Source organism: Cryptomeria japonica, chromosome 6, assembly GCF_030272615.1.
Source record: "Cryptomeria japonica chromosome 6, Sugi_1.0, whole genome shotgun sequence".
Classification (NCBI taxonomy): domain Eukaryota; kingdom Viridiplantae; phylum Streptophyta; class Pinopsida; order Cupressales; family Cupressaceae; genus Cryptomeria; species Cryptomeria japonica.
In genome coordinates, this window is record NC_081410.1 from 531,233,490 (window position 1) to 531,254,984 (window position 21,495).

Genomic DNA, 21,495 nt, shown 5'->3' on the forward strand with positions numbered 1-21,495 from the left:
AGATAAATTCAAAGGAATCTATTAATTAACTGATACAAATAAATTCAGTAGAATTCCTTCCTAATTAATTATCATCTTATTTTCCGTTAAGAATGGTGATCGACCACCAACTAGTTTTATAACTCTTACTGCTTAACGTGTGGTTAGTCTACATTTGACTATTGTTAAATTTTGTTGATGTTTTAGACTCTACCTAACTTAAAACGTAAAGAATGTGATTCCATTCCTTTTATATGAATATAATGTGAAAATATAAATGAAATTATAATTATACATATAAATCACTGTCTGGGGACAGCTTCCACTAAGTATAAAAAGAAAAATATTACGTTTTTCTGTATTTGTTATATCATTAAACATAAACAATGCTCTTGGCTGGGTACAACATCTCTCACATACACCAAACAATACAATCTAGGAAGAAAAATCCAAAATCCAATTTGCGTTGACTACAGTAACAACGGACAAGGGAATCAAAAGACAAACCTACCTTGTTTGGAAATCATGATGTATTTTCCTTTGTTCTTGGTGATCTTGGGGTTGGTTATAAAGTTGATGTGGGTGAATAGTGTGTACCGTTGTTGTGGAAGTGACAATGGATGGTAGTCAGAGAGGATGGCTTCGGCCTCGCTACAATTCACCTAAGGTGCAAGTGGGCTTGATAGGGCTGATTTGCTTCTGCTGTCCAGGAATGTTCAGTGCCCTCTCAAGCATGGGAGGTGGCGGGCAAGTGGACCACACTGTGGCTAACAATGCAAACACAGCCCTGTACACAGCATTTGCAATCTTTGGCATATTAGGTGGTGGAATATACAACATACTGGGCCCCCATATGACTCTCTTCACAGGCTGTAGTACTTATGTCCTGTATGCAGCTTCATTCCTGTACTACAATCATAAGCACAACAGTACCTTTGTAATAATTGCAGGGGCCCTACTGGGGGTGGGAGCAGGGATTCTGTGGGCAGGGCAAGGTGCAATCATGACCTCCTATCCTACTGAAGACAGAAAGGGGGTGTATATCTCCTTGTTTTGGACTGTTTTCAGCTTTGGTGGGGTGGTAGGAGGCTTCATTCCCTTCATTCTAAACTACTCAAGCAATGATGCATCTGTGAATGATGGAACATACATAGCATTCATGAGCTTCATGGCCCTTGGAACAATTCTTACATTGGGTCTACTGCATCCTGATAGGGTCATCAGGGATGATGGCAGCAAGGTCACCCTTGTAAAGTATTCTGATGTGTGGATCGAGGCCTGCGAGATTATGAAACTGTTTAAGAACAGGAATATGCTGCTTTTGACTCCTGCTTATTGGGCTAGCAGCTTTTTTATAACTTATCAATACAACAATGTGAATGGGCTGATATTCAATGTGAGGAGCAGGGGCTTGAACAGTGCTTTTTATTGGGTGGCTCAGATTCTGGGATCTATAGGGATTGGGTATGTGTTGGACTTCAGCTGTAAGAGCAGAAGGAAAAGGGGATTTATTGGGGTGGGCATTGTGGCATTGTTGGGTACAGCAATTTGGGGTGGAGGCCTTGCGAACCAGCTGAAATATGATTCAAACAAGTCTGCACTGAAAGATTTGGACTTCAAGAATTCTGGTTCTGCCTATGCAGGGCCATTTGTACTGTATTTCTCTTATGGGTTACTGGATGCCATGTTTCAGATCCTCTGTTATTGGACAATTGGAGCTCTGGCTGACGATTCACAGACTCTAAGTAGATACAGTGGGTTCTATAAAGGAGTACAGAGTGCAGGAGCAGCTGTAGCATGGCAGATTGATACTCAGAAGACTTCATTGCTGGCACAGCTCCTCATCGATTGGGGGCTTACTAGTCTCAGCTATCCCTTGGTTTTCTTGGTGATTATTTTGTCTGTGACTGATGGTACGCCCAAGCAAGAAATCAAGGAAGACGGGTTGGAGCAACCTGCCAGCATCAATTTTACAATCGAATCTCTTGAAAATAGTTCTGCCACAGGCCAATAAATCTTATATTCTTTACAATAAGTATTCCTTGCCATGGAGACTTTGATAGCAGTTGAATCCACCATTGTTGCTAAATGTTTTTTGGGCACGAAGATGATCCATATGTTGTAGATAAGATTGAAAAGTTGATCCTGGCAGGTTGCTCCACAATTTAAAGGATTCGTTGTTTTCATGCTTTCATTTTTAGTTTGTTCCAACTATTCAAATAGGAATTACAAAATAAGCAAGTGGAGTCCACTGTAGACATATAGTATTTAACATAAAAACTAATTTTATGTTAGTTTATTGGTAGGGTTTTACAAGAATGATGCTCATGTGGTGCTCATATTTATAGAGGAGGGATTTTCAATTTCTAGTTTTTTAAGGAAAGAAAAGTTCATTGCTAGTGAAGATAGTTGGATGTCAAGATAATCTACCATCTATGACATGTTAGAATCACATGTTTATGTTTCTAGGTATTGTATCTCAATTTGCATTGTCATAGTTTTTATCTCAATTTGCATTGTCATAGTTTTCTTGTTAATGAGCTTTTTATTTGTATCTTATAACATTCATCATTCCTCGTTCATGTGCTCCTCTTGAAGGATTTGATGTAATATGACAATCTACTATAAATTGATGTAAATATGAGAACGAGGAGCAAGAGAAGGGGGAACGATGAACTTTATAGGGTATGAAACTTTTTAATTACGCTGAGAGGCGTAACCTACAATGGCATCATATAAGGGTCATCACCAGTAACGATGTAAGGAAAAAAGAAGTGGTTCGTATTCTTCCAGCTATATATATTAGAACTGATAAAAGAAGAGTGGAGCTCAAAAAATAACTGCTTAGCATTCCGACAGTTACAATCGTAACATATGGAATTCGAAGAGCCTTTTGAAATTCGAAGAGCCTTGCATCAACCTTTCAAATCCTGATTGACAAGCAATTGTAGTACAAATTTGCAAGGTGCGCTTAAATCTCCATGAGCTTTTGTTTTATTTTTAAAAAATTTCATGTCAGGATTGCATCCGCTTTAATTTTAGGGGTTTGAAGCAAAATTTGTCTGTGTAATCATGAATTAATCGAAATTCAGGCTTGCATCAACTAAAGATTCTTTTATTTTATCAATCATGGATTCCAACAAAAGTTGTTTGATCAAGTATTTGAACAAAGTCGACATTTCTTTGCACTTCTGCAGGAAGAGAAGATGAAACTTGTGTTGAATGAAAGTCATATTCCATATCAGGCTGAAGCGCTTAACCCATCCGTGCAATCACAATGTCAAAAATTTCCTTTTAGGTTTTGGAAAATAATCTCTGGACAATGTGTAATCTCAATTATGTTAGTTTTAATTTTGATTTGCGCAGGGGATTGGAAGGAAACCGAAAGCTTCTATATTGGTCTCGAATTTTCAGAAATGAGTGGCGACCAGAAAAATAGATTTTACGAACCAGTGGCCCTCAAACGGTATGAGTCGTCCTGATGTCTTCTCTCAATTTTATTTTTAGGTTTATTTAGACCAGTTGCAACATTAACTGGATCGATTTGTGTGAAGCTATCAATAAAAAATAAGCCATCGTTGAAGTTTATTCAAACATTGTGCTTTTATTCAGAATATGTATTATTTTTTGTGCTAATCAAAACAATTCTATAAAACATCCATCCTTTCAAAAATAATATTATACTTTAGGGTTCTTTTCTATGCTCTGTATTCTGTCTCTTTACTTTCCATCTTTTTTTTCCATGAGAGAACATTTCCAACATATATCAAAATGATTTATTTTGAAGTGATGGTTCTTGATGTAGTTTTGTTAGGTATTTCAGAGTAGAGTTGGTTACAGGTTTATATTAATTAGTATATCATGAATCTTTGAAGCGTTCTTCTCTACAACAACGATTTAGCGTTCCTTGTAGCTTGAAAAGGAAGACCTTGTAGCTTGAAAAGGAAGATGCTTGCATAAATTGCTAATAGATTTTCTATTATAGCTTCTTCCATTCAACAATGGCTTCACAAGCATCTTCATTACATGCTATGTTCGACATGAGTATAATGATAAAGCATCGAAAGTCCTCGTACAAATGCAAAGAGGCAATGTTAAACTTAATCGGTTTATATTTTCAAGTGTTCTTGGAGTATGCATTGGTGTTGCAACTGCATAAGAGGGAAAATAAATCCATGCAATTGTAACAAAAGTAGAATTAACATATGTAATGTACAGATTCATTCCACTGCAAGAATAGTTCACACGTTAGAAATAATCTCATGACAAGGTAAGCGTAGTGGAAAATCATCAATTCCGTTTATAGAAAACCATTTATTTTTATTGATTTGCTTGCTGATCAATATGTGCAATTGTTTCTTGAGCTGTCAAATGATGTTTCCTTTTTTTTAACCAATTGAACAAGAATATTTAATTCTTTGTGAAAAGTGGAATAATCAAAATTTGCACCAATTGTTGATCAAGTAATATACAAGAATATCTTCTCCCAATAAAATTTCCACCATTGCATAACTCTTTATATCAATGGAGGAATCTCTGAAGCTGTAGATTTGTCCTTTGAAGAAACGTTTTGTTAGAAGTTCCAAATGCATGCTAAGTGGAGAATGTCATTTGACAGTTACAAATGCATTAGAAAGTGGAGAATATCAAATGATATCAAACGTATGGAAGTTTAAAAGCTTTTTGATTTCCCTATTTCAAAATGGTAAATAAATTTCAATTTGAATGGAAGTGTAATAGTTTTTGGTGAAGAGTGTGAAAAATTTAAGTTTAATGATGTTTGATTTAGCAATGCAACTATTGAGTAAATATGGTATAGGAAGTTAAGGTTTGAATTTTAAAAGATGAAAAATCTCGTTACATAGTTTGGTGTGTTTTGCATTGTCTCATTACAAAGTTTGGCATGTTTCTCATAATAATAAAATTGGATTATGAAATTGGAGGTGCAATTACAAAGATATGATATGATGTGTTTATTAGTTGACAAAATTTTGTAGTATAATAAAAATGAAGTTTAGATTAAAAAAGTAAGGAAAAACTCTTTATTTTCAATTTAGAAAGATGAAAAAGAATTTTTAATATTTCTAAATTTTAAACTTCAATTCTAAAAGTCAAAGTTACATGCATACACAAATAGTTGAAAAATAATATATAAATTTCTATTTTCAATTAGAAAGATCAAAAAGAATTTTTAAGTTTCTAAATTTTAAACTTTCTAAATTCAAAAAAGTAATTCTGCATATCCTCATGGTTGGCTTATCATGCCTTTATGGATTTTGTAATTTTGGATTTTGTAATTTTGTAATTGATACTTTCAATCATGATGTTTTTTAGTGATCTTGTAAGCGTTATATGGTTATGCATGTTCTTTTGTGTGGGCAATGAGCGCAGTTTTTCTTTCTGGTTCTTTTCTTTGGGAGCCCTTCTTGAACCAGTTGTATATATATATATATATTCGCCACCTTTTCAAAAAAAAAAAAATTCAAAAATAATATATAATTTTTAATATATATAAAATATTTATTATTAAAAGTAATTTCTAATTTATCATAGAAATTATTTTTTCTTAGGAAAAATTTTAATTTTCAATTTAGAAAGATGAAAAAGAATTTCTATGTTTCTAAATTTTAAACATAATTTAAAAAAAAATCAAAATTACATGCATATACAAATAGTTGAAAAATAATAAATAATTTTTTATTTTCAATTTAGAAAGATAAAAAATAATTTTTATGTTTCTAAATGTTCAATGTCTCTAAATTCAAAAATCAAAGTTAGATTCATACAAAAATATTTATATCCTATTTATCTCTAAGTTGATTTTTAAAATTTATTTGTATTAAAAAAATTTCAATTAGTTCCATTAAAATAGTTTTATATAAATTTTGATTTAAAATTATTTTAAATATAGAAGATTAAAAGAATGAAAAATATAATATAATTTTTAATATATATTTTAATTATTATTTAAATTTTTATTAAATGTTTATAATTATTCTATAATTATTAAAATTAACAAAATAAATAGTTCTTCTAACAAAATAATTAGTTTTTAACTTGAAAATAACTTTAAACATAGAATGTATGCTCAAAATACAACTATTTTTCATTTTAAAGAAGTATTTGACCCATTTTTTCCTTTTCAATAAACTCCCAAATCCAACCAAATCAAACTTGAACCCTAATTTATGACCTTAACCCTAATCATCAACCTAATTGAATTGTAACCTTTCTTAAGCCCTAATATTAACACTAGCCATAAACCTAATTTTAAACCTAAACCTAATCATAAGTCTAATGTTAAACCTTAACCCTAACCCTAACCCTAATCATGATATAAACCCAAACCAAATCCATAATCTTAACCATAACTCCAAACCCTAATCCTAATCCTAATCTTAACCTTAACTCCAAACAAGATGATCTTAATTATAGCCCTAACTGTAATCTTAAGCCATACAACTAACCATGATGTAAATCCTAACCTAATCCTAGCCATAATCTTAACCTTAACTCCAAACAAGATGATCTTAACTATAGCCCTAACCATAATCCTAAGCCATAAAACTAACCATGATGTACATCCTAACCCTATCCCTAAATCCTAACTATAATCCTAACCCTAAGCCTAAACCCTATCCCCAACCCTAACCCTACCCTAGCCATAGTCTAAATGACAACCCTAAACCCTTAGCCTAACCATAATCATAAACCTAACTATAACCCCAACCATGATGTAAACCATAACTATAACCATAATTCTAGCCATAATCATACACCCTAAACCCAATCATAATCCCAACCCTAACCCTAATCCTAATCCTATCTTAATCATAACCCTAAACCTTAGCCCAAATAATAAACCTTAGTCCTAACCCTAACGCTAACCACAATGTACAACCTAACTATAACCATAATCCTAACCATAACACTAAACCCCAAATCTAATCCTAATCATGATGTAAACTTAACCCTATCCATATGCCAAACCCTAATCCTAACCATAACCTTGATCTTTAACAATAGCAATAATCCTTAGGCCTAACCCTAAAACCTAAATCATAACCCTAACCCTATCTCTAAATCTAAATCCTAACCTTAAGAATGATGTAATCCTAACCCTAACCATATCCCTAACTATAATCCTAAGACCTAACCCTAGCCATAATCATAACCCTAACCTTGATACTAACACTAATCATCAACCTAATTGAATTGTAATCTTTCTTGAACCCTAATCCTAACACCAATCATAACCCTAACCCTAACCCTAAACCTAATCATCATTCTAATGCTAAACCTTAACCCTAACCCTAATCATGATATCAACCAAAACCCTATCCATAATCTTTACCATAACCCTAAACCCTAATCCTAACCATAATCCTAACCTTAACCCCAAACAACATGATCCTAACTATAGCCCTAACCATAATGGTTAGCCATAAACCTAACCATGATGTAAATCCTAACCCTAATCCTAACCCTATCCCTAAACCCTAACCATAATCCTAACCCTAAGCCTTAACCCTAACCCTAGCCACAATCTAAATGACAATCCTAAATCCTTAGCCTAACTGTAATCTTAACCCTAACTATAACCCCAACCATGATGTAACCCATAACTATAACCATAATCCTACACCCTAACCCTAATAATAAAACCTAACCCTAATCCTAATCCTAGCCTAACCATAACCCTAAACCCTAACCCTAACAATAAACCTTAGTCCTAACCCTAACACTAACCATGATGTACAAACTAACTATAACCATAATCCTAACCATAACACAACCCCAAACCTAACCCTAATCATGATGTAAACTTAACCCTATCCATATGCCTAATTCTAATCCTAACCCTAACTTAACCATAACCTTTAACTCTAACCTTAGCAATAATATTTAGGCCTAACCCTAAAATCTAAACCATAATCATAACCCCATCTCCTAAACCTAAACCCTAACCTTAACCATGATGTAAACCTAACCCTAACCATATCCCTAACCACAATCCTTAGACCTAATCCTAGCCATAATCATAACCCTGACCCTAATACTAACACTAACTCTAACCAAGATGTAAACCCTAACCATAGTCCTAACCCTAACACAAACCCTTACCATGATGTAAATAGTAACCTTAACTATAATGCTAAGCCCTAACCCTAACCATAATTCTAATCCCAACCCTAACCATGATGTAAATCTTAACTCTAATCCTAAACCTAGCCCTAATTGTTATGTAAACCTAACCATAATGCCATAACCCTAACCCTAACCCTAACCTAACCATGTGATATCAATTCTAACCCTAGCTATAATCCTAACCATGACCTTAAATCATAAGCATAACTATAATGTTAACCGTAACCCCAACCATGATGTATATCTCCACTTAATAATATAATAATATGAGAATATAATTTTTTTTAATAAAAAGATACTATAATTATATATTGATTTATTTTATGTTTTCCATGTCACGTCACGTGACTACTACTACCATATATACCTTAAATTTTAATTTAATCTATATAAAATACATCGAGAGATATCCTTCTCGAGACGCCTATTTTTAATGAAATTACACCCTAGATTTAAATAGGCACCTCGAAAAAGATATCTCTCGGCGTATTTTATATAAATTAAATTAAAATTTAAGGTATATATGCTAGTTTGATATAGGTTATATAATACTAGATAAAAAAAAAATGTATGGGCTATTGCTTTGTTGTCTAGATGTTAATTTTCATGTTAATTTTATACGGTAAACTTTTTTCCTTCATATCAGAAGAGGAACAACTAACTCCATCTTGGTTGATGTCTATGCAGTTAATCACCAATTAATAATATGGGTTTCTGTCAATTTAATTTTATTAAATATACAACAATTGTAATTTGTTGAACCAAATTTCTTCAGGGAGTTAGCTTCAAATACTTTCAAAAGGTCCGTGAATCACACAATTTGCCTAACTTGTGTACATCATGTAGTTATCATATCACTAAACAAAAACACTGCCTGTCAATATCCTGTGAGTGGTTGTATTTGCTGGGCTGGGTATGACATCTGTCACACCAAACAAGACAATCTAGAAAGATGTTCCACAATCCAAATGTGTGGACAACTACAAAAACAACGCACAAGAGAAACAAAATTCATGTTCGATCCACTAGTTGCGGGACTGAGTAGCCTGCCTTCATCTTTAGTAAAGACAAAACTACCCTGTGGAAAATTGTAATGTGTTTTCCTTTTGGTTCTTGGTGATTTTAGGTTTAGTTATAAAGTTCATGGGGTGAAGAGTGTGTTCTGTTGTTGTGGAAGGGGCAATGGATGGTACTAAGAGAGGATGCCTTCAGCCTCGCTACAATTCACCTGTGGTACAAGTGGGCTTGATAGGGGTAGTGTGCTTCTGCTGTCCAGGAATGTTCAGTGCCCTCTCAGGCCTGGGAGGTGGTGGGCAAGTGGAGCACACTGTAGCTAACAATGCAAATACAGCCCTCTACACAACCTTCGCAGTCTTTGGCATTTTGGGTGGTGGAATATACAATATACTAGGCCCCCATATGACTCTTTTCACAGGGTGTTGTACTTATGTCCTGTATGCAGCCTCATTCATGTACTACAACCATATGCATACCAGTGCCTTTGTCATAATCGCAGGGGCCCTACTGGGGGTGGGAGCAGGGCTTCTGTGGGCAGGGCAGGGTGCCATTATGACCTCCTACCCTACTCAAGACAGAAAGGGGGTGTATATCTCCTTGTTTTGGAGTGTCTTCAGCTTTGGTGGGGTTGTAGGAGGCTTCATTCCCTTCATTCTAAACTACTCAAGCACTAATGCATCTGTGAATGATGGAACATACATAGCATTCATGAGCTTCATGGCTTTTGGCACAATTCTTACATTGGGTCTACTGCATCCTGATAGGGTCATCAGGGACGATGGCAGCAAGGTCACCCTTGTAAAGTATTCTGATGTGTGGATTGAGGCCTGCGAGATTATGAAACTGTTTAAGAACAGGAATATGCTGCTGTTGACCCCTGCTTGTTGGGCTAGCAATTTTTTTATAACTTATCAGTTCAACAATGTGAATGGGCTGATATTCAATGTGAGGACCAGGGGCTTCAGCAATGCTTTTTATTGTGTGGCTCAGATTTTGGGATCTATAGGGATTGGGTATGTGTTGGACTTCAGCTGTAAATGCAGAAGGAAAAGGGGATTTATTGGGTTGGGCATTGTGGCATTGATGGGTACAGCGATTTGGGGTGGAGGCCTTGCGAGCCAGTTGAAATATGATTCAAATAAGTCTGCAATGAATGATTTGGACTTCAAGAATTCTGGTTCTGCCTATGCAGAGCCATTTGTACTGTATTTCTGTTATGGGTTACTGGATGCCATGTTTCAGACCCTTTGTTATTGGACAATTGGAGCTCTGGCTGACGATTCACATACTCTGAGTAGATACAGTGGATTCTACAAAGGAGTACAGAGTGCAGGAGCAGCTGTAGCATGGCACATTGATTCTCAGAAGACTTCATTACTGGCACAGCTCCTCATCAACTGGGGGCTTGCTAGTCTCAGCTATCCCCTGGTTTTTTTGGTGATTCTTTTGTCTGTGACCGATGGTACATCCAAGCAAGAAATCGAGGAAAACGGGTTAGAGCAACCTGCCAGGATCAATTTTTCAATGATCTCTCTTGAAACGAAATTTACAATAGACCAACAAATCTTATGTTCTTTATAATAAGTATTCTTGCAAAAGGAGAGTTTGATAGCAGCTGAATCCACCATTGTTTTGGGCACCAAGGTGATCCATTTGTTGCAGGCAGGATTGAATCTTCATTATTTTTTTATTCTTTTATTCTTTTAACTGATGTAAATAAGCTGAGAGAAATTCATTTTGAAAATATGGCCAATGGTTTATCTAGTATTTATCAATCATTTATGTTCATGAAATATTGATCAATAAGTTTAATTTAAAAATTATTTTGTTAAATTTAATAAAATATTATGATTTATAATGTTAAATATGGGCTTGTAATTCATTTATTTTTAATCATTTGAATAATTATTAAATATGTGTAAAACAAACATTAACAACAAACAATTAAACACATAATTAGATAACCAAAAATTAATAATTTGGATCATATAAACCTAACAAATCTCACCTTTTCAAAGGGGGGAAATTAAGATGATCTATAGTATCTATCAATTAGACTCATCTTACCACTTTGTGAATTTGTTCTCCAATCTCTTTATATTGATCAACCAATGTCAACACCCTTATTTGCATCATTCTAATGCTCAACCTTTTGCTTCACATTTCTCTGTGAGTAACATCTATCAATCATGTGCATCTAGTACCCTATGCCATTGCACCCCACAATCTAAAGATTGCTTGCTCCTTCCTAATATTATTGGACACAAGCATGTTAAAATTCATCTATCAGTGTGACCATTTGTACTATATTTAGTATGGGCTAGATTCATCATTACTTGCATACAATGACCATTATCCTAGTGATTCCTTGTAACTATAACTTTTAGGTGCATCCTCAATCAATGATCAAGTACCTAAATGTACATTAGTTAACCTACTTTACTTTGTTTCCTACAGGCAACAACTACCAAGGGTACACCACCACTTGTTCACTAATCATGAAGATCTACTTCCCACTATTAGTCAAGAGATAAAGATAAAATAACATATTTCTACTATACCAACATTCCTCATCAAAACTCAACAAAGAGTTAAACCAAAAGTAAACACAACATTGAAAAATAGAAACACCAAACTAAAATTAAATATACAACAATAATACTACCAAACCACCTCTAAGCAATATGTCCAATCTCTCAACAAGAAGCTAATAGAAGACGAGAATGTTCACCATCTGATAGTTCCTCCATGCTTCTTTTTGACCCCTTAGACTCTACTAAGTAAATATAAATATGATAATCTTTAAAAACCCAATTAATGCAATTATAAATAATGTCAAGATAAAACTTTAATAATCAAATATACTATGGTAATCTTTGAAAACTCACTCAATGCAATTATAAATTGTACCTATATAAAACTCTTACAACAAAATATAAATAATAATCTCCAAAAACCCAATCAATACAATTAATTTATATATTGAATATTAATATACACCAAAATACATTGATTGCAAATAAATGATCCAACCACTATATTGTTATCTAGTATCTTAACCTGAAATAATAAAGCAAATCTATTTCTTAACCTTCCACATACATTTAATATTTGAATAACAACACTATCAGCAGTAGAATTCAACAAATATTAGACAACTCGAAATTAAAACTTATTGTTTATGTATCAAATATAATAATATTATATTTTTAACAACCAAATATAGAAATTCATGATGTTATTATTACAATGAACAACTACTAACAAATGTAAATCTTGATCTCTTTCTTATTACAATGATGGTTGTATCAATTCAAATAGTTCTACAATATTATTAACTACAACAAAAATCCATGCCCATAGAAATGAAAAGTCAAATCGATACAATGCAACTAGAGTTCACATCTAATGAAGCTCAAATATGAACTTTGTATGAGAGCAACCTACCGAACAAGACATTTATAATCTTTTAGCAAGATAATACATACATCTTTTTCTATGGATTTTTTTTTTACTCAAAAAGGTTTTTCTCTACTTGAATTGTGTTGTGTGAATCTCCCTGTTATTTTTTATTAAGGTAAGTAGGGATTTTGAAAGGGCCTAGACCCTTGTATAAAGGAAAGAATAGAACAAAAGAAGGAAACAAAAGTCCTAACTCTATACAAAGGATACCAAAAGGCTAGATGAAATAGGCCCAAATGAAATAGGCCCAAAGAGGCCATAAACAACATACAAATTGTACAAAAGAGAGAGAGAGAGAGAGAGAGAGAGAGAGAGAGAGAGAGAGAGAGAGAGAGAGAGAGAGAGAGAGAGAGAGAGAGAGAGAGAGAGAGAGAGAAGACAACAAAAAAATAGAGAGTAGTGACCACCAACATCCTGTTAGGAATTGCATGCAAAAAATATCAATTATATGCAAATGAATATTAAACACGGAAATGAAAAACATAGAAATAATAGCAGCGAAGAGAAAAAATTTAACGTGGTTCACCCAATCTCAGGCTACATCCACCAAACAGAGAGTCCAATATTATTATCCAATAAATCAAAACCAATTACAACCAACAATCCCCTTGCAACTCAATACTGTTGCAAAATGCTACAAAATTCTCTACAGAAAACCCTTACCCTTAGCCTTTTTATCAAGACTTATGTTGGTTACAAATTTAGTGTTACAACATGCCAGTCAATAGAAAAATTGAACAAAATTGGAGGCAACAAATTGGTTGATTATGAGAAAGAATCGAAAGAGGAAGCAGTTGATAATGAGGATGTCGTTGAGGATTAATATGAGGCGGAGGATGGCACATGGAAGGCAAAAAGTTTGGACAAACCAACCAATGACAACTCTAGACATAGTGGTAAGAACAAACCCCTGGACATAACCCAAGATGCAATGGTGTAAGAGGTTGACGATCAATAGGGGGAGAGCGCATGCAGTTGTGTCAATTGAAAAACCACAATAGAGGAATTAGAGGCCCCTTTATAAAATAAAAACTCTTTTTGGCCTTGCAGGGCATTGCACGTCGACCCTGCCCTGTATCGCGGCAAGGAGTGCGCCAAGGGCGCTGCCCCCAAACTCTCATCGAAAAATATGGGGGGAAACTGTGTCAATAGAAGTAGGGGAAATTTAACCTTCGAGTCTGATTAGGCTGCATATAACAACACATCCAACTTAGATAAACAAGGTTAGGAGGGAGTTGACCTTTCATTGACAACATGATTATGAGTTTGGGAAGAGGAAAACGAAAGATCTTTCCTCCTACAAATAACAATCCAACTGATATGGTCATCCAAATGCTCATTACAAGGGGAAGAATGAGGAGAAACTCCCAAGAAGTGCCCATGAACACATGAAGAGGGAGCATCCACATGCAATGAATCTCCTATATTAGTGACTTCTTTATTATTATTGATTTAAATATCCATTAGTATTATACAAGTTATAAATTTTACATTTGCAATATATTTCCATATTGTAGTAGTTTACCTTCATTTTATAATATTCAATATCAAAGCCTAGCCAACTTGCTTCTAAAGGTAGTAGTGTGAAGGCTTTTTATGATGTAACAGAGTTATGTTAGGTTGTTTTACATATTTGTGTGTATGATAATTATGGTTGCATCTACATCGTAGTTGGATATTGTAAATCTTAATGGTACTAATTATGCATTATGGAAGCTTCAAATGGAGGATCTCTTTAAAAACAAAGTCAATGGTTGGCTACAACAACAAAAAAGAAAATCATTTTTAAAGATAGGGAAATCATTGCTAGTTTTAAAGGGAAATCATTGCTAGTTTTAAATCTATTATCATTGAACATGCCTTTAGAGAGGAAAATATGGTGGCGGACTGTCTGGCGAACCTAGGCGTTAACTCCGATTCTCAACTTATTTGGCACGGGGAAGATATTAATATGAGTATTAAAGAGCTCCTCAAAAAGGATAGATTTATGGGGAAAGAAGGACTGCATAATCATGATAGCTTATATGAGTAATTTATGCTTTGATGGAAAGGTTATGATTACCTGGCAAAGTGGCAGAATCCCAATCAAATATAATATCACTTTGCACACTTTGTGGGTCATCTTTTTCAAAATCTTGAGCGACAACGGGAAGAAAGTTTTGAGTTTGCAGAAGAATAGAGGTGAAAGTCTGAAATTGAATATGGGAGGAGATTTAAGGAGGGAGGAACTGGACAACACATCCAGATGGAAGGACATGCCGAAAGTTTGGACAAAGCTAGAAAAAGGTTCCCTTACTAGTTTCATGGAGAAGATGGTTGATTACGACAAAGGTAGGGTTAACCTCGCTATCTCCAAAATCTCTGAAAATTGGTGTAATGGGTCCTTTAAAATCTATGGTGTTAGGTTCAAATTGGACGCGGGCCTCATCGTGACTGTGATAGGTATGCCCCACTCTGGGCTTAATTTCTTTAGAGATCTCAAGGTTTCCAATAATGTGGTGAATTTGTTCCTATGTAAGGAAAAGGAGAGGGCTAAAATTGGAAAAGCCACAGGGGGTTATTACGAAGCCTCCAACATCAAGAAAATCTGGGGCTGGGTTTTGAATGCCATTATGGAATATATAACTATTGAGGGCTACTTTTCCAGGGCCCAAACTTATCACTTTGTGTTACTAAACCACTTTAGACACGAGAAACGGGTATCCCTGCCCTACTATCTCCAGGGAAAGGTAAGAGAATGCTGGAGGAAGGGGAACCTAGCAAGGAGGAGGCTACCTCTAGGAAAAAAAGCAAGAGTGCCATTGGGATGAAAGCCCATGAAGATAAGAATGACACAAAGGAAATTGGAAAAGAGGGCAATGAAATGGAAACAGACGAGTTAGAGGGCGAGGATAGCTAGAAGGATGAGGAAACAAGAGCTGAGCATGAAAAAGGTGAGAACAAGTCTGACAATGACAACCCTATTCACAGTGCTAGCCCTGGCAACGGCAACAACCAACCCATGGTGGATGTGGATGACAAGGATAATGAGGAAAAAGATTTGAATTTTGAGAGGGAGAAGAACAAGGAACCTAAGAAGGATATGGGAAAGGATAGTTTGAGTGAGGAAAAGGAAAGCGTTGGAGAAGGGTTATTCTTGGATAACCTTAAAAAACTTACTGAGGCCAGATTGGGTTTTTACAGATGGACTTATGAACTATTGAGGAACCTGGAGAAAAATGGGAAATAGATGGATGACAAAAGGAAGGAAGATGACAGGGATTAGAAATAGTGGAGGAAGGAAATGGAGGAGAAAGTTAATAAAATGGCTGCTCAGATTAACTTGCTAGAAGAAGGGAAAGTGGCGATGAAAAAACTGCTGGGTATTATCCCGAATATCTTGTCTGCTGTCACTAAAAACCTTGAGGATATCTCGAAGGTCCTTGATAATTCCAATTCTCCCAAACTGGTGGTGGACCTTGACATGGATGAAGATGCCATCGAGATTGGAAGTGGTGAAGCTACTTCGAGTGGAGTTGGAAAGAGAACTAGAGCGAGTGTTAAGAAAGCTGCTACTGCATCTGCTAAGGAGATCCCTAATCTTAGGGAAAATATCAAAGACCTGTATGGCAATAACTTGGCTAATACCCTAAAAAATATTAATTAGTTTCTTATGTCGGGTCTGGCTGGATTTTGCTGGTTTTTTGGGCTTTTGCTGGTTTTCACTAGTTTTTTCGCTGGCTTTTCTTGGGTTTGTTCCTCCTGGTTACTTAATGCTTTTATCTTGTAAGGTTCTTTTGTAAAGGGTTTCGGGGTCCCTTCAAAACCTATTTTTACCTTAATCAAAAACAAAAAAGAAAATCAACAAAATGCAAAAAGTTAAGTGGAAATAGAAACCTTGTGGTATAGTTTGACATTGTCTTGTAGATTTAGCTTTATTAATGTAGCATATACAATCTTTAGTTGACATCTATTCTAACATCTCATTATGTGGTTATTAAATCATTCTCCAATTGGCCAATCCATTAACATCTATTCTACCCATCTCATTATGTGGTTATTACATAATTCTCCAAATTGGAGTGTTCATACTATACAATGCTCAATAATTACAATGCTTGAATCATATGATAGAAGCATTACAACTTGAAATAACAAGGGAGGAAGAAGATCAAGAGAGAAAGGTAGTGATGAAGCTCTCCAATGTTCTCATGAACAAGGTCAACTAGTCCCCAATGATGATATGCAATGCCACCTAGCCATGTAGTATCCTCAAGTCCACCCCACCATGCTCGTGGAGATAGTCACAAGGCCCAAACACTCAAGAAAAATGTCAAGGTATAATAGGCTAACACTCACATCATACACAACATACAATAATGCAATGTAAAATCAAGAGGGGATGATACCAAGGCATGAACCCATCAATGGTCTCTACTCAAGTTACTCAATACATTAGATTCTAGAGTGCAAAGGAGGCAGTTTCATCATATGTGCCCATGAGGACATACCATACGAAACTGAAAATCCTCTCATGTGGATGAGAATGTTGATCTCGCAAGTCCAATCACTACATGTGCAGTTTGTTGGCATTTGCATGAAGACTGCATTAATGATATGTTATGTTGTCATTGATGTCAATTAACCGGTAATGTTATTATTGTAATGATGTTTTGTAACCGGTAGGAAGAGCTAAAGTGAAGGAACTGTAACCGGTAGGAAAGTTTGTGGAGTGAATCGATATTTCTAAGTATTGGAGAGTTGAACCGGTAAACCCTACCTGTTGTTTTGATAAACCTTAACCGATTAAGTTTGGTGAATTGGTTATATTGGTTTATGATTTGATGTCGAGCAGTAATTGTATGAAGAGAGTTTCAAAGTGATTTTGGCATGTTGAGGTAACTGTTTTTTTGTCTTGAGAATGAGTAAGTATATTACATTTAATGCAAAGCACATGACGAGTTACTGAGTTTGATGAAGCGGTGATCAAGGAGTGGTCGAGGCTTTCTTGAATGATGTGTAGAGACTGTTATGTAATCCAACGGTCATACTTGAACCGACTTATTTGTAATCTCTATGATAATTATGTTTTTGTTGTGTTACGGACCTAGTTGATTTATTTATAAGGCTGATGAGTTGTTTGGTTTTGTGTGTGTTGGTAAAGATTGAATTGAGTTTATGGTTGCCAAACTAGATGATGTATCTGCAATTTTAGTAAAGGCAGATAGGAGCATTAAAAAGATCTGAACAAGAAAGTGAAGTGCTATTCAAATAGATCAACAAACTCCTATTGTTTTCTAACAATTATAGCAGTTAAATCCCCTAACTAGGTAAGCTCTAACAAGCTTGGTGTTATTCAAATCCTCTAACAAGGTAATCCATTAGCTTGGATTCTAAATCCTTTTGAAAGGTTACTCCTCACAGGGTATTGCTTCTAACAAGGCATTACAGTCAATCCCTTAACCAGGTGGATCTTAATAGGACTTTTTGTAAAGCTTTAACAGGCTTGGCTCCTAACAAGGCAAACTTCAGAAGAGTTCAAACTTCCTTGTGAGTACCATCTCACCGTGGTTTTTCCCATTTGGATTTCCACATCAAAAATATTGTGTCAAGTGGTGAATGTTTTTGTGGTTGATTTGCTTAACTACTTATTCGACTTTGATAAGTCATGATAACCAACAACAATATGAAATAAATTTTTACTTATGTCAGTAAAAGTATTTGAATGGTTATAAGTTTCTAAGTTGATTACTGTTATCTGTTGTAACATTCAACCAGTTTAGTTTGATAGTTTTTATCTTGATAGAGATATTGCATTGATAGTTCTAAGTTTACTTTGAGAGATTGATTTTGAGATTGGTGAAGTATTATAAGTTTTTCTATCTATTGATTCACCCCCCCTCTCAGTAGTTGATTAGATCCTTATTCTTTCATCATACCATTAATTGGTAACATAGCGCTGCTCAGGTCCTCTAAGGTCTAAGCCTAACAACTTGAGGTAAATATCTTGTAAATAATGATGAAGAAGGAAGGTCCAAAGTTTAATAGAGAGAACTATAGGATATGGAGTGGCAGAATGAAAATTTACATCAAGAGTCTTGGAAATCAATATTGGGAACATGTTAATACTCAATATGTTGCACCTATTGGGACTATGACTGATGATCAAAAGAAAGAGCAACAAGAAAACAATATAGCACTGGAGGCTATTATCAATTCTTTATTTGATGCTGAATATGTTGATGTTCATGGTCTAGAGACTGCACATGAGGTATGGAAAAAACTGTTGGCATATGTGTAGAATATGTTGACATGATGATATTTTGCTATCATTGATGTCAATATGTTGAAAGAGAATGGGTAATATGCTGAACAGTGAACCGGTAACATGATGAAGAGTGAACAGGATTATTGAAGTTAAGAAACTGACAAAAAGAACTGGTATGATATTGTGAACCGACATATGTGAAAAAGTGAAGTAGTATGCTTGTCCATGTGAACCGGTATGATGTTGTGAACCGGAACCGGTATGTCGAAACGAGAACCGGTATATGGAATGGTTTGTATCTAGGGTTCATATGGCATAACTATCGATTGGTAGTCTTAGCTTCAAGGTTTTCGGTTGAAGTGTTTCGAGCCTGTGTGTCTCAACTGATGGCATTGTGTGATAAGTTAGCATTGTAATAGAGATCAGATCATGTTGCCACATCAGCCTCATGCACATGAAGGATCTTGCATCAAGGAGATTGATCCTATCTACCTCAGGAATGTGCGAAGTCTCTGCAAATGGTGGAGAACGCATGATGGGTTATCACCTCCAAGAAGCAGTGAAGAGCAAACGATGGAGAATGTCTTGAGATCTGTTAAAGACCGTTGTATTCAAATGCAAAGTGTTCAATGGTCAGGATTGAACCGACTAAATTTCTCAACCTAAGTTTTTAGGGTTTAGGGTTTATGCTATCGACCTATCTATTTCTTATAAGGTCGATGTGGTGTTTCATGCTGAGGTTGTTGGCAAATGTTGTGTGTGTATCTATGTGCAGAGATACGTGATTCTTGCCAGACCAGTTGAGAGGATTGATACATGCATAGTGTGTGTGCAGAAGGAAGGAACTAAAGGGGATCTACATTGGCATTGAGTGCTATTACTAGATCATTGTAATACCTATTGATCTCTAATCACTTCAATAGTTGGAAAATCCCTTAATAGGGTAGCTTTAACCAACTTGTTGTAAATCCTTTAACAGGGTGACTCAAAGCCATTGAGTTCATAAAATCCTCTAACAAGGTAACCTCTAACAGGGTTTAACCCTTAATTGGGTATTATAGCCATCCCTTAACTGGGTGATCCCTAATAGGATCGGTTCCTAACAGAACCTGATGTAACAGTCTTTAACAGGACTAGGCTCCTAACAGAGTGGACTTGTAAAGAGTTCAAAACAACTTGTGGGTATTCATCCCCACCGTGGTTTTTCCTAGTTGGGTTTCCACGTGAAAAATAAGTGTGACATATGTGATGCTTCATTGTTTTCTATCAAGCAGTGAATCATGTTGATCTAGTAATTTATTATATTTTTGATGATAGATTATCTGTTCATACATAAGGACAAAGTGGAAATGAGGGAGTAGGTTGTATGGAAAGATAAGAAGATTGACTGGTTCATGTCTTTCACAGTTGCACTGTGTTTAACTAGTAGTAATCTGGTTTGGACCGGTGTTAGAGATTGCTAGTAGTTTACAGTTTGCAATCAAACCGGTTCAGAAAAAGTTTATTGTGCCTGTACTGATTCACCCCCCCTCTCAGTACCGGTTTGGTACTCACTATTCATCACTGAGTTATAAATTGGTATCAGAGCATCCTCCAGGTCCTCTGTGTTGTAAGCTTAACTACTTGAGGGAAAGATCCTATTGTAATGATGAAGAGGGAAGGTCCAAAGTTCAACAGAGATAATTTCAAAATATGGAAAGATAGAATGAAGATATATATCAGAAGCATGGGTGCTTAGCATTGGAACTATGTTGAAAATGACTATGTTATTCCTACCGGTACTCTCACCGATGATCAAAAGAAAGAAATCCAGGAGAATGGGCAAGTCATGGAAGCCCTAATCAGCAGCTTATCTGACATTGAGTTTATCGATGTCCAGGATAAAGAAAATCCCATAGAAGTATGGGATACTCTTGAGAATATCTATGGTAGTGATGAACATGTAAAACAAGGTAAGGAAGAAAGCCTTAGAGGGAAGTTTGAAGACATGAGATGGTTGAAGGTGAGACCATTCAACAATATGGAATAAGTATCAAGACTATTGTTGGAGACATCAAGAGTGCAGGAGGGAAAATGGAAGATTTTACTATTATTAGTAAAGTCCCGATGTCCTTATTACCGGTCTATGCAATAAGGGTTGCTGCTATTCAGGAGTTGAGATCAATAGACAAGACTAAGGTATCCCTAGACTCCATCATTGCAAAATTAACAACCTATGAGCTAAATAGTTTTGATGGTAGTGTTTAGAAGACTGAATCAACTTTTAGAGCATCTACTGCACCATCCAGAAAAGGAAAAGAAGCAAGCACCAATGGTGAACCAGGACAGAGTAGAGAAATGGATGATGAGGAGATTCTGATGAAATTTGAAGCTCTTCTTGCCAAGAGACTTCCTAAGGGAACCGACAAATACAGAGGTAAGATTCCTTTGAAATGCTTCTCTTGTAATTGGATAGGACACATTGCTATAAACTGTCCTAATGGTGATAGAAAGGACAAACCAAAAAGGTTCAAGAAATTCAAAGGAGGAAACCAGAGAAACTATTTTTTAGCGGTTGATGAAGGTGTCACAAATGAGGAATTAGAAGATGAAGAAAATGAAGATATTGTGTTTGTTGCAGTCAAGGAGGATGTGTTAGACAA

General features: G+C 35.4%; 2 protein-coding genes across 2 annotated transcripts; both read left to right on the plus strand.

Moving 5' to 3' along the window:
• The first annotated feature begins 79 nt into the window (after positions 1-79).
• LOC131067992 (UNC93-like protein 1) lies at positions 80-2,489 on the plus strand. The gene has a single exon (XM_058003175.2). It carries the CDS (start codon positions 596-598, stop codon positions 1,991-1,993), a length of 1,398 nt encoding a protein of 465 aa, XP_057859158.1. The 5' UTR covers positions 80-595; the 3' UTR covers positions 1,994-2,489.
• A 6,728-nt stretch (positions 2,490-9,217) lies between these two features.
• Positions 9,218-10,892, plus strand: LOC131067993 (UNC93-like protein 1). Its single transcript, XM_058003176.2, has one exon. The coding sequence runs from the start codon at positions 9,310-9,312 to the stop codon at positions 10,723-10,725; it is 1,416 nt and encodes a 471-aa protein (XP_057859159.1). The 5' UTR covers positions 9,218-9,309; the 3' UTR covers positions 10,726-10,892.
• The last annotated feature ends 10,603 nt before the right edge of the window (positions 10,893-21,495 follow it).